This window comes from Durio zibethinus, chromosome 4 (assembly GCF_047325235.1).
Source record: "Durio zibethinus cultivar Kanyao isolate XHJ-2024 chromosome 4, ASM4732523v1, whole genome shotgun sequence".
NCBI classification, from domain to species: Eukaryota; Viridiplantae; Streptophyta; class Magnoliopsida; order Malvales; family Malvaceae; genus Durio; species Durio zibethinus.
Genome location: NC_143165.1, coordinates 35,829,644 through 35,843,966, shown reverse-complemented (window position 1 = coordinate 35,843,966; position 14,323 = coordinate 35,829,644). Strand labels below are relative to the sequence as shown.

The following is a 14,323-nucleotide window of genomic DNA, read 5'->3' as shown; positions in this document are numbered from 1 at the left end:
TGTTGAGTGTGGGAAGCTTCCTTGCTTCCATTACAAACAAAAGTTAAAGTATGGACATTTGTTTGTAATTACTTATTTAAGACTTTAACATGCACTGCAATGTTTTTCTTAACATGTATTAAGCCTTAGTTTCATTGTGAAACTAGATACAGACATGTTAATTTGAGGACATAGGCACAAAGTGTGCCAGGGAGAGAGAGAGAGAGACTTCATATATTGGGTTGAGTTAACCGGCTGTGCAATTGGGTGCAGGAATGGGGCACCAGGCACCAAGGTGATCCACTTGGGCACAATTATGTGTTTCAATTCAAATGTTGCCCTCTCGGATAATGTTTGGCACCAAAGATTAGGTGTTCCCCCTCCGTATGCATCACTTCTTTCACATTTGTGGTGCCCTTTCTCCTCCTCTGTCTGCATACTAGCTATAGCAACATATTAGGCCAGGGATGTACAAGGATAAAGAAATTAAAAGCAATTATCTAAGCCATTATAATCCCCTTTTATTCTTCTTATACTTTTCAAACTTTTTTGTTGTTTTCTTTAATTGGTAGGACCCCAAAAACTTGGCTCATCTCCAATTTGCCAATGATTAATCACATCAGGGCATTTTCGTTTATTGAAGAATGAGGTCCAATTTTAGGCAGTACATTGGATAAATCCTGTATGGTGTTTGCTTGATGCATGTTGTGATTCAAAACGTGTTTGCATATTCATGATTTGGCTTTTCAAAAGGTGTTTGTACATAGGATTCATGGTTTGGCACAGTTTTTCTGGCATTATTGCTAATTGCTATAGATGGCATGCCATGATCAGTGCTCTGGTGGATTAAATTATGCAAATCGCTATGGACTGCATGGCACGATCAGTGTTGTGAAGGATTAGAATTCCAGGCCATATTGCATGCCATTGCTACCTTTACCACACCAATTTAAATTAGTGAAATTGCAGGTTTCGATGGGGGAGCATCAAATTTTCAAAAACTGTAACATTTCACATACTTCATTCCTTTTATCGGTTGCTATCACAAGTTCACTACCCACAGTGATTGATGTTCCCTGGCAGAAAGAATGTGACTGATACCACCAACATTGATAAACAGGACAAAATTAATATTACATCACAGAGTTCAGTCAAATTGTTAGTGATATATGTCAGTTGCTCATATTCTGCACCTGAAATCATGGTTGAGCAGCCTATTTGCCATTCACCTTCCACAAATAGCATATACTATGGTACCCACAAGTTATCAGGTTGTAGGAATGACCTCTCCCATCTTTATGTATTTTTTTTTTCTACCCACAAAACTTACTATCAGTCAATCATGTCTGGTCCAACTCCTTTGGCAGCTTTAGTTTTTCAGATGTTGCTCAAAAAGTTTGGCTTTGATTCATCTTTTTCATATCTGTGGAGTATAATACATATTCATATGCATGAAAGGTTTTTGAACTGCTTCCAAATTTCCCATTCATGAGATATCACAAATCTTTGCATTCTCCTTGTCCTTTCAGATAATGGAATAAAGCAACCTCTCTTATTCTTCATCGTTTCAATGATCAAAGGAGTTCTACTCTTGCATTCATGCACAGACATGAAGATCTAATGATTAATTCACATTTTTGGAGCAGTACAGACTATTTTCCACAGAATTTCCAAATATTATTTTAACTAACCTTCTTTGGATGTTTTGCATGCATTGAAACATGTTCTCCTTTTTCCTTCCCAACTCCTATCTATTCTTTTTTCTAAAGAAAATTTAGTTTTAGTGGGGAATCACCTAAGCTTTGTAGTGTTACTAAACATGACAATGAATTAGATGTGGATAGAATATTGTACTCCATTAGCAGAAAACAATGCGTTTTCAAGTTGCTGCCAAGATTTTTTTGATCTAATCTTCTTTGAAAGTGGGCTTCAATGTATATTAATTAATCATCCATAAACAATTGATTATGTACTGACAAAGATGCTGCAATTTCTTAGTTCAATTATAAACAACATTACTTTAGAAATGTATTTTAGGTACTTTGATGGTAAACGTGCCAATCGATGATGTGTCATGAAAGAATTACAAACCTGATAACTTGTCACAAGGCACTGAACTATGAGTTTTTGATCCATAACATATCAGATAGAAAGCAATTCAAGGCAAGTATTGTACCATTAGGATGGAAGACTATTTCTTTAAACCAGTGCCTTGGTGTACTAACACTTTGTCATGACAGATCAAAACCGAGAAGGGGAAAAACAGGGAGGATCGAAGAAATCAAGCATAAGGAATCGCGAGCTTTGACAAGAATCATAATTAAAATTTTCCCAGTTCAGTTCAATGAAGGACACTGAGATTGCTGGGATTTAGGTACCTGATGTTAAACTATTTAGATAATTGCACTCTTATAGGACACTCAAATCTTAAAATTGAGGTGCTGAATGAGTCATCTGATTAAAATAGAATTTTTATTTGCTGGTTTATCTTTTAAACAGGACTTCATCGTGTCGTCAGACACGGCCTTATTCCCTGCTGAAGTTTTGAATATTGAAAAATTCTCCTGAGATTGACTTCAACGCCATTTCTCTATTGCCTTTTTTTTTTCTTCTTTGAAACATTCCTTGCTCAAATTATTACTCTCATCAACAAGTTTTCTCTGGTCTAAGCATTATATTAGATGCCAGATGATTATCCAAATCTGAACTTTCTATAGCATGTTCATACACCTAATCTCATGCATGCATAAATTAATGCATACATGTATACATACATACATAAGTTTCTTTAAATCATGGCTGCAACACATAGAGCAGCATTGTTGCCATCAGAAATAATGTATGTAATGCAAAGCAAGTGGTACATCTGCCATCACCGCAACATTGACATTAGTGAATAGTGACAAATGTTTGCTCTTGTAAATTTGTAATCCCTGATACTGTTACACTTGTTGGTGAAACTGGCCTACCTCAAAAACCATTTTCCTCCTATAAAAACCTCCCCATTCATTCCATCCTCTCCTACCTTCAAAGGCTCAACAATCACTGCAACACATAACCACCCTTCAGCTTCAGGGATCGACTTCAGAATTTAAACCATGCTTCCTGGTGAGCTTACAGGACTTCACTACATAGCACCAGAAAACCGGATCCTGATTCCAGCAGGCATGATGCAAAATAGTATGCCAGCTTTTCATTTCGATGGATTCTTAAGCAGCCTACCCAATTCCCACATCCTTCAGCCTGCTCATGAATTCATTGCTCAGTCCTCAAGTATCAGCAATAACTCAACTTCAGATGAGGCTGAGGAACACCAGCTCAGCATCATCGAAAGGAAACAGCGAAGAATGATATCTAATAGAGAATCTGCTCGTAGGTCAAGGATGCGGAAACAGAAGCACCTGGATGAACTTTGCTCACAGGTAATCAGGCTTCGCAACGAGAATAACAGTCTCATATACAAGTTAAATCATGTATCAGAGTGCCATGACCGAGTTCTTCAAGAGAATGCAAAGCTCAAGGAAGAAGCCTCTGATCTTCGCCAAATGCTGTCTGACCTAAAAATTGGCAGTCCTTATTCTCTTGCATTAAGAGAGCTGGAAGAGGTGCCCTGCAACACTGCTTACCTGAGAGCTGAGTCCACAAACCAATCTATTGTTAACTCTGTAGATTTTCTTCACTGAGATGAGAGTTATCTTGCCATATATAACTATTCTATGTTCCTCAGTTTGCTACTGTTGTTAATCAAGCCTTTGCCATGGTTTGAGCTGCATGAGATTAGAATCAAACCATACAATAACATCTTTTCTGATCATTTGATCCTAACTCAGCTTAATGGTCTATTCACGTCATGTAAACAATCCATGGTTTGAAGCAACTGTTTGCAGCTCTTCTCGCCACATAACATTCCAGAGAAGAATATGTGAAAATGTTGTCTGCATTCTGCAGTGGTCCATCCGAAGCAAATCAAACACTCGATCATGACTTTTATCTATTAATCATTTTATGAACCCCACCAACTCTTGTTATATAATTTCACCTGATATATGGATAGATTAGAGAAAGAACAGCAAATAGCACTGAGATATTAAAAAATAGAAAATCCTAACGCATAATTAGACAAAAAGCCCCTTATCAATTAACCATATAAGCTATCGGAAGCAAAATCAAACAATTAATCAGTTACATATGAGATAATAATTTAATATGGTTTAGCCTAATTGACTTACATCCACGAATGAAAAAAAAAAAGATACATTAATTGATCAAATCAAACACTCATAACTAATAGCCATAAAATCTTTCAATCTCTTCTATTGTTATAGAGTATTATCAACCTAAACAAATATATATTCATGTACATTCTTTTAACATAAATAAATACATACACATATATACCCATAAATCATACATATATGATCATTTCAATCTCCTCTAATCTACTCATAAATATTTAAATATATACATCCATAATACATAAATCTTCAGTACTTGGATGTCTATTTCATAAAATCTTATAATTCTTTTATTTTTTTTTTCATACCTAATTTTATAAAAACTTCAGCTATTTATAAACATATAAACTTATCTATCAACAATTCATTTTTTCTTAGAATTCTTCTTTTACAAATTTTCATATCCATCAAATAATATCTAATTAATTCTAAACAAATTTGCTATGAAATTTGAGGCAATATTCATGACATATTTTTGACTAATTTTACTGCCACAAAATGAAGTAACATTTTTTTTTTCTTTTTTCATTTGTGGTATAATATTGTTAAGAAACAAGTTGCTTTTAGAGAGGTGGCCCTTGTGTGAACAGGATCCATTCATGCCACGAGGAAGCCCCATAGCCAGTCCAATCCCCAGTGTTGCTCACAATAACAGGGGCAATAGGACAAATGGTGGTGGAGGTGCTGCTAGTAGTGGCTCACCATACAAGAAACTACTATGCCAAGCAAAACATTTGAAAAGGCTATCCACTAACATAATCCAAAGTAATATTTTCAGCTTTATGTGAGAGCATCAATTTGCCTGTCTAACTTGGGTTCACCCCTAGCTTACCTTGTTTTCACCAAAAAGAAGCGACATCAAAGCACAGCCTATGCTTCAGCTGCTGCTTGAACAGTTCCCTTTTTCACAATCCCAGATTCCACTGCATTAGAAAGTCCTATATATCCATTCTATCTTGCTTTCTCGTTGCTACGTGTATGATCGTGCAATCCATGCTTGCTCCTATATGTTATGGATCTTCTTCGAAGAGATGGCGCCAGCAACCAGTTTCTGCATAAATGGATACACCTGCAGGCTTTTTTTGTTAATGCAGAACATAGTTTGACACTTTTTTTGTTTATGCATGCTATTCCTCTAAGCATAATAATTATATTGTTAAAATGTTTAGTTATATTTCCTTTCCTTGAGCTATCTGTTGACTGAAGACTCCATAGCAGTTAATAGATCTGCCATATCTCGGGAGATTGTTTCAGACCTGACCAAAAATGGTTAAGTTCTGAAGAATCATTGATTCTCACATAACAGACAAGCACAGGTACCTCCCACATGCATGTATATCTAATGGAAAATCTGCTCTTTTTGTAAAAAAGCAGTCAGTTCCACTAACTTCACGGACCCAATGTCAACATCTTTTTTCTTTTCTCGTTTTTGATGGTTCTTGTAACCATTTTTCCAAGTAACACATCAATATGAAAAGAAAGAATACTGATTAAGAAACACTTCTTAAGAGTTAGGGATCCGGTCATAAAAGCACGACACATTGGGAGGGACTCCCACCACGCTGCAATGGGACTATAAATGCATGAACTTAAATTATTGATTCTATTTACTAGACAATCAAATATTGTGTGGTTGATAATGATCCAAGAGAAGGATTGGTAAGTCAACATATATCCATTAATAATCCAATTGAATCGTAATTTTATGATGGTTAACGATAGTTTAGTGCCGAAAAAAGATGAAAAACTTAGACCCCTTACGAGGGAAGAAATGGGGAACTTTTTTTTTAGAAGACTTTAGTTTTTGGTCATTGAGTAGGAAATTATCCAAAGAAAAATATAATTGCAAGAGTTGACGAGTTGTGTTGGTTTCAGAACCTCAGCTCTAAAGATCACTGAAGCCCAATAAACTTTAGGGCCAAGCAACTAATTGACCCAAGGAAGAGCTTGGGACATATTATCAGAGCATGCATTTCCTGTTCCACCTATGTGCTTGGACTTTGGAGCCTTCGACCATGGCCTCTTGGCAAAGTCCAATTCAACGGATTGGTGCCAAACTTTGGGTGTTGAACGAACAACTTGTAAAATTTTCCTACGGATAGAAATTTGACAGACAGATAAATGCACTGTTTCAAGGACAATCCACCACCTTCAACCCGCCATGCTCTTCCTTTTTACTTATCGCACTACAAAAGACATAAAAAAAAAAACCTTCTCAAGAGCCAATATTTGAAAATCAAAGCCCGTATATGAGAGTCTAAGATTACATTTTAAGGCCTTACTTGAACCTGTCTAAAACCAACCCATGAAAATATCCGATTCAACAAGCAGGCAGGCAGTTCTTCTAGCCATGGAATAGCGACAAAAACAACTGCCGAGATATTTTCCCGTTATCTTTTTTACTCCTTTGTCTTGTTATGATGTTTTCCATTTATCGGAATATCAACCATTTTTCAAAAACTCTCTCTCCAGAAACTCAATCATGGCATGTTCACTAGCTCCATTTCCTGGGATATCTTTCAACAACCCAACACTGCCCAAAGCCAAAAGGGCATCAGCTTCTCATTATTCCACCCTGAAAAAGCCCAGAGCCATGGCCAAAGAGGTTTACTTCAACCATGATGGTTCTGCCACTAAGAAGCTTCAGGTTACTTCTCTAATCATAATAGATTATATTCGACTGACTCTGATCACTAGAATCTTACACCCAGATTTTTTTTTCTCCTTTTTCTGTTCTTTCCTTGTTGGTATGGTGCAGGCAGGTGTGGACAAAGTGGCAGAGCTGATTGGGGTTACATTAGGTCCAAAGGGGAGAAATGTGGTGCTTCAGAACAAGTATGGACTTCCCAAGATTGTTAATGATGGAGAAACTGTTCTCAAGCAGGTATTCCAATTTCTACTTGGACCCATCACTCTACTTCTACACTTTGTGTCTTGCCTTTATTTTGATATGGCAATTGGAGCCTTCATTAATACCTGAAAAAATTATGGTTTTTACTTTTTATATTCTTGAATTGTCCATAAATAAGGATACATATTCAGAGCTATTCATGATAAACACTATAAATTGCTTGAAAATAATGGAATGTCAGCAATTGGTGCTTCAGGGGTTTTTCTTGGTGTGTTCATATACTATTCAATATTTGTTTCACATTCTTCATTATGATTTGTTTAGTGCTAGAAGCAATTTAAAAGGAATCACAGAAGAGTTTTATGAATTTATTCTTTTTCAAGTTGATATATTGTTCACCAGGGTATTCTACCAATATGGATATGTTCTAAATCGATTCATATGATTTATCATGAAAGGTCCTTAATATGTACTAGTAGTTAAGAATATTCTTAAGTTTGTTTGTGCATTCCAGAAAACTTATTGATATTTGAAGATGCATTTGCACAACTGCATAAGCTAACATCAAGAACAAAGAGAAAATGGCCCCTTCTATTTCAATTTGGTATTTTCTTTCTAAATTGTATCTTGATTGTTTAGATTGAGTTGGAGGATCCGTTGGAGAATGTTGGAGTTAAATTAGTGAGGCAAGCAGGTGCAAAGACAAATGACCTTGCTGGTGATGGTTGCACTACATCTATAGTTCTCGCTCATGGTCTGATTACAGAAGGCGTGAAGGTAAGAATCACATGCTGAGATGAAGCTACAATGTTTTCCCTTGTTAGAACAAACCCTAGAAGATATAGCAGGTGGAAGCTTCTTTTTTGAAAGGCTTTTTACAATGTCAGTCTGATTATGCCTTGCAAATGTATTTCTGATTTCAATTTAAGTAGGCTTCAGATTTGCATATCTCTGAACAGAAGTTCTGCCAATCTTTATAATCAATAACTCTTTTTCTTCCAGGTAATTTTAGCTGGAATGAATCCAGTTCAAATTGCTCGTGGGATTGAGAATACGGTGAATGCCCTTGTTTCTGAACTCAAATTGATGTCCAGAGAGGTGCATAACTATATTATCTTTGTTAATGATAAACATTATTGGTCCAAAAAGATGAAAATAATAATGATATTTCTTATATGTGCTATGGAGTATATTTGAACTTATCTCAATCTTGCCTGAAGTGCAAATAACATATTGCAGGTTGAGGATCATGAACTCGCACATGTTGCTGCTGTTAGCGCTGGGAATGATTATACAGTAGGAAAGATGATCTCTGATGCTCTTCAACAAGTGGGAAGGGGGGGCGTAGTCAAAATTGAAAAAGGAAAATGTACCGAGAACAGTCTACAAATGGTGGAAGGAATGCAGTTTGATCGAGGATATTTGTCTCCTTATTTTGTCACTGATAGAGAAAAGATGATTGTTGAGTTTCACAATTGCAAGGTATAAACTTTAGGTTTTAAACCCGACATGTGTTGCTATAAAGTGATTAGAGGGTATGAAATTCTTTGGTTTCAGTTACTACTGGTTGACAAGAAGATCACAAATCCAAAGGAGATGTTTAAAATATTGGACAGCGCTGTTAAAGAGAAGTATCCAATTGTTATAGTTGCAGAGGATATTGAGCAGGAAGCTCTTGCTCCAGTGATTAGGAACAAACTCAAGGGTGTGCTGAAGGCAGCTGCTATTAAGGCTCCTGCCTTTGGTGAGCGCAAGAGCCACTGCTTGGACGATATTGCTATCTTGACTGGAGGTAACAAAAACTGATATTCTTATTCCCGCGTATATTAAGAATGTCTATGTATCGGTTCCATCAGCTGGAAAAAAGTACCAAGTGTTTCTGTCACTGCAAATGAAATGGCTAAATATCTTTTAGACTTTCACTAGATAACATCTTCAGGCATAAAGTAACTCTTTAGAATGGAATGAAGATCTCAAAGGGTACAGAGATAGAAGCTTTACCCAACAACTAAGTACACTAGTTATGACAATTTCCATCTTTATAATGCTAAATCATTAAATTCTTTTTTATGTATTTATTTTGGGTTCTGCAAATGAGGTCTTATTTGGTGCTCTAAGATCTTTGTGCTAGCAAGTCAAGTCCTACTCATTAAACAGTTTAGAATCCATTTACCCCCATGGATATTCTGGCTTAAGAAAGGACTATAATGACCTATTGCCCTGTAAGGAAAAGGTGCTCAGGTGCTAGAACTTGAAACTTGTAGGCCCTCTGTTTTGTTTATTTTGACAGGATACAAGGTATAGTGTTCAAATTCTGGTTCAAAGATTGAGGATACCTTATTTCAGGCTCCTTTGGTTATTTGGAAACTTGTAGTGTTCAATATGAATCCTCAATAAAATCACTTCAATAAGCGAATAAAAGTGCCATCATTCTCTCTTGGAACTTTTGCTTGCTAAAACTTTTGCTTCATCGCATTACTTTATATTTTTCATTGTAGCCTTGTATATGTATCTTTCATTTCAGGCACTGTGATCAGAGATGATATGGGTTTGACTCTAGATAGGGCTGGGAAGGAGGCATTGGGTACTGCTACTAAGGTTGTGATAACTAAGGATTCTACATACATGGTTAGTGATGGGAGTACACGAGAAGCTGTTCAGAAAAGGGTTTCTCAGATACGAAGTCTGGTTGAGGTGCACATAATAATTCCATGTCTCTTTTTTTTTAACAATTAATGACACAACACGCTACACAAATGAAGATGGAGGGATTCGAACCTAGGACAGTAGGACCTCCCTACACCTCAGCCTGTCCTTTTAATTGGACGTAGGCCTCATTTGTGATCTTTGTATATATTGAAAGTTCTGCATTGCATTATCAGCTATAACACTGAATAATTACCTGTCCTTTGTACACAAATCCACACATGACTTTGGTTGTCATGTTAAATGTTATTACTGCAGCATCACATTGGTCTTTAGATGAATTTTTCGACCATATAAACAAAACTAAATCTAAAAGAGCTAGTAACCTTATCTAGCATACTGCAAAATTTCAATCACTGAAGGGAAACTCTTAAATTTCACCTTCAAGTTGGAAAATCCGTAGAGAATAGGAGATGGTGTAGGAAGGATACATCTTTTTCCTAAGTTATGCTGACAAGATCTTGAAGAAATTATATGTCTAGTTTCTCTGTGAAGACCAATATAATTATTTCTTCTTTTGCAGAACACAGAAGAAAATTTTCAAAAGAAGATACTCAATGAAAGAATTGCCAGATTATCGGGAGGAATTGCTATTCTTCAGGTGAACTAATATAAAAGTTGCTAGCATGGAATACCTCAATGCTCGAGAAATCTTGAAAGACTTCCATATGAGCTAATCTACTTAATTTCATCAATTATATGATAGGTTGGAGCACAAACCGAAGTTGAATTGAAGGACAAACAACTCAGAATTGAAGATGCTTTGAATGCAACTAAGGTACGGATTTACAAATCTAGTTATCTGTAGAAGTAATAAATATTAGCGTAGAATAGAGTTATGTTTTTACCTCTTGTAATTTTCTAACAAAAAAATCCAGGGTCATGTGTGAATACTTCACTTTCTCATGGGAAGGTTTTCCATCATTACCTCAGCGTCTCAAGTGATTGATTTTCAATTATAAAAAGCAAGCTTCTGACTTGATATGATGCAGGCAGCAATCGAGGAAGGTGTTGTAGTTGGAGGTGGCTGTATCCTCTTGCGTCTATCTGCAAAGGTGGATGGAATAAAAAAACTGTTGGATAATCAAGAGCAAAAGGTATCTGGGTTTTCTTTTAAAATATATACATACATATATTTATGTATATATATACAAATTTTCCAGTTATTCGTTGTAAAAATCAAAAGCACAAGAAAAAAATTGAGTGATCAATGCATTATCAGCTGTTACTTGAATCATGAGTGCATGATCCATATCTAATAAGTACGTTAGTATGTCCACCTCCATATATCAATTTTGCATAATTTATGATGTATATCTCACTGTTGCTATCTGTCTGACTGTCTCGACTCTGTACTGACAAAAAATTATGAGCTTTTGTTTGCAAATGAGAGCAGATTGGAGCTGAGATCTTCAAGAGAGCATTAAGCTATCCAACAAAACTAATTGCCAAAAATGCTGGTGTTAATGGGACTGTTGTTGTAGAGAAGGTTGGTCTCTGAACTTCAGTATATCATAAATATTTGCATGATTATGTATTGGAAGAATTAATGGAGATATAAAACATTTTGGAGGTACATTCCTCGTTATACTTCACATATTCATCTTATAGGTCTTATCCAATGATGACACAAGATATGGATACAACGCTGCACGAAACTCTTATGAGGATTTGATGAAAGCTGGAATTATGGATCCAACAAAGGTATTGTCAATAAAATCGCTATTCATGAATGCACCTAAAATTAGCCTCTGGATGTAGGATTGTTAATTCCTGTATGTTTATGCTGTAGAAAGCCCTTACTGATCTAGAAAGATATATCTAACTGCTTCATATTTAGATCACTGTAATGTCTTCGGTAAATTCACCTAATGAGGATTTAGGCTAATTAATTTAGACTAAGAGCTCCGAAAACAAGAATAAGGCCAGTTCCAATTTCTTAGGCTTAGGCTCCAACCTCATGCATGGTAGAATGAGTATAAGTTTTCATTCTGTGTGTTTCAAGAATGCTTTAGCTACTTTAAATAATTTGTCTGTCACTCTTATTTGAGCAGGTAGTTAGATGCTGTTTGGAGCATGCAGCATCTGTTGCCAAGATTTTTCTGACATCCGATGCTGTTGTAGTAGACATAGTAGACAACAAGGATATCAAGTTCAAGCCCATGCCAACGAGAAAGCAAATGGGAAACTTAACTAACTCAGTCTTCCCTAAACAATTACTGCCCACGTATGGGAAAATGATGCACAAACAGTCGATTCCAGTGGGACAAAGATAATATAGGAGCCATGAGCAGAGCAGTTTCCATTGACGTCTTTTAAACTAGGTCTGTTGATCAATGCCAGCTTTTCAGCAATCTGGTTACAGTTCAGTTCCCTTCTCTCCTAGGAGCAGGTGGCTTCCATCAAAGAAATATGGAACTGATTTGATTTTTGCCAAGAAGGCTTCTTTGAAGTGGTAATGCTGCAAACTTAAGGGTTGCTTGGTGTACTTAAGAGTAATCGTTTTCCATGTATTTAAAGAGGCTGCAGCCACAAAGAAACATGGTGAAAATGTTTGTCTTGTAAAAATGCCAGAACAAATGTACAAGTGAACAAAATTAAAAACATATGATACATTTATAAACCAGTATTTTCTCAATCTACCACATACAATAACAACAAACTAGGCTTTGTATCCTATAACCTTGGGGTCAGTTGTATGAAAGATTAAAAAAAAATTATATTAGATTGTAGTTTTGAATTTTCTTGTAATACTTATTTCTATAAAAAAATAATTTTTTCATTTATTTTTTTAATTCTCGTATCATCTCTTATTATTTGTATTCATGTCTTTCCTGATTTACTTTTAGAAGTTTTGGTTTCTCTCAAATTCATAAATTAATTTCTCCTAATTTGTGTTCATATAAGTTTATATTTCACATGAACAATCCATATTAAATGGCCATCTCTTTATCTTTTTTTCAATTTGGATTATCCTTATTTTATTTTCTAATTTTATCATACATCCTTCTAAACATTTTCATCTTTGTTACGTTTATTTTCTTCTCATATTATTTTTAAACGGTTTAATATTCAATCTTATATAATAATGTAAGTCTTACAATTATTTTATATAATTTCTCCTTTAATTAAAAAGATATGTTACGATCACATAATACATCGATACATTTCATCATTTCACCCATCTTACTTCAATCTTATGATTTATATTTCTTTTTATATCAACATCGCTTTAAATAATTAATCCTAAATATCAAAAATAACTATTTTTTAATACTATCTTACCATCCAACTTAATCACTATAACTCTTGCTTCTTTATAACTACTAAGCCTACATTTTACATATTCAATTTTAGATTTATTTAATTTAAAAGCTCAAGACTTTGTCTGTTTTCATAATTCTAAATTCGCATTAAAATTATCGCTTATTTTAGCAACTAAAACTATATAATCGTAACAAACACCATATATGTTCAATAACTTCTCCATTAACTAATGACAAAAAAAATGAACTTACTGCAATTACGGCCATAAACAAACATACATTGTTGAATGTTGAGATCAGAGGCAACTTTCTCATAGTATATATTGGTATTTATCTGTTCGTTTATCCCTGCACAATCACATTGGCAAGACCAAAAATTCACCTATATAATAGTAATAATTTGCAGCAACTTGGAAGCCGACAAAGCAATCAGAACTCCCAAGTTCAAAATCAGATGTCTTCACTAAAACTTAAAGCAATAAGCCAGAATTTATTCTATTATGAGCTATTTTGAGTATGGATTATTTCTTACACACAAGATGCTGGAATTTAGACTTTTACAAGCTCTTGGAGAAAATGAAGAATCAAAAGATGACTTGAGAATTATTTCTTCTTTTTCTGCTTTCTAGAGTAAACCATGCCTCGGATTCCACCAGGGTCAGCCACAAAACCAAGAGGCCGATAAAACCCCAACACCCTTGGCTCCGAGTACAATGCAATGTTACAAACACCCTTCTCCAACAAGTCCTCAATCAACCGTTCCATCACAGCTTTGCCAAGCCCCATTCCCTGGAATGAAGGGTCCACCACCACGTCCCATATTATTGCATTGAAAACCCCGTCACCAGTAGCTCTGGCAAAGGCAACGGGTTTCTGGGTCTTCTTGTACTCAACCCAAAGCATGGATTCCGTGTGTTCCAGAGCCAGCTTGATCTTTTCTGGGTCACGCCTAGGGAATCCCACGGCTACGAAGATGGAGTTAAGGTGGCCGAGGTTAAGGTCGGAGATGGTGCGGCGGACGAGAAAGCCTCGTGACTCGAGGTCTTGGTCGGAGATGGAGTATTTGCATGTTGTTCTTGGGAGAGGGAGGGTGGGGGCTCGGAAGTGGGAGATTATGCCACGTGAAAGCATAGTTTGGGGGACAATGGGGCGAGTGGATAATGCGGCTGATGTTCATTGTTCCTGTTTTGTTTTAGATCCGGTGGCTGTTAATGGCGGTTGGTTGGTTGGGTCTTGGGAAGTGAAAACTAATAGGATTGGTTGGAAATTGTGGGCTTTATTTTTTT

General features: G+C 35.9%; 2 protein-coding genes and 1 pseudogene across 3 annotated transcripts; 2 read left to right on the top strand and 1 right to left on the bottom strand.

Annotated features, from left to right (window-relative positions):
* The first annotated feature begins 2,759 nt into the window (after nt 1–2,759).
* On the top strand, nt 2,760–4,073 carry LOC111288305 (basic leucine zipper 43 pseudogene; annotated as a pseudogene). The gene has a single exon (XR_016341291.1). The product of XR_016341291.1 is annotated as a basic leucine zipper 43 pseudogene (transcript).
* A 2,381-nt stretch (nt 4,074–6,454) lies between these two features.
* CPN60BETA4 (TCP-1/cpn60 chaperonin family protein) lies at nt 6,455–12,453 on the top strand. The gene is made up of 13 exons (XM_022878906.2): nt 6,455–6,861; nt 6,973–7,098; nt 7,705–7,842; nt 8,068–8,163; nt 8,305–8,547; nt 8,623–8,857; nt 9,590–9,759; nt 10,295–10,372; nt 10,478–10,549; nt 10,764–10,868; nt 11,168–11,260; nt 11,383–11,475; nt 11,826–12,453. Exons 1-13 carry the CDS (start codon nt 6,697–6,699, stop codon nt 12,045–12,047), a joined length of 1,836 nt encoding a protein of 611 aa, XP_022734641.2. The 5' UTR covers nt 6,455–6,696; the 3' UTR covers nt 12,048–12,453.
* An 882-nt stretch (nt 12,454–13,335) lies between these two features.
* On the bottom strand, nt 13,336–14,278 carry LOC111288139 (GCN5-related N-acetyltransferase 1, chloroplastic-like). The gene is made up of 2 exons (XM_089760087.1): nt 13,570–14,278; nt 13,336–13,385 (listed from the first exon to the last, which is right to left on the bottom strand). Exon 1 carries the CDS (start codon nt 14,166–14,168, stop codon nt 13,641–13,643), a length of 528 nt encoding a protein of 175 aa, XP_089616213.1. The 5' UTR covers nt 14,169–14,278; the 3' UTR covers nt 13,336–13,385; nt 13,570–13,640.
* Nucleotides 14,279–14,323: the final 45 nt, after the last annotated feature.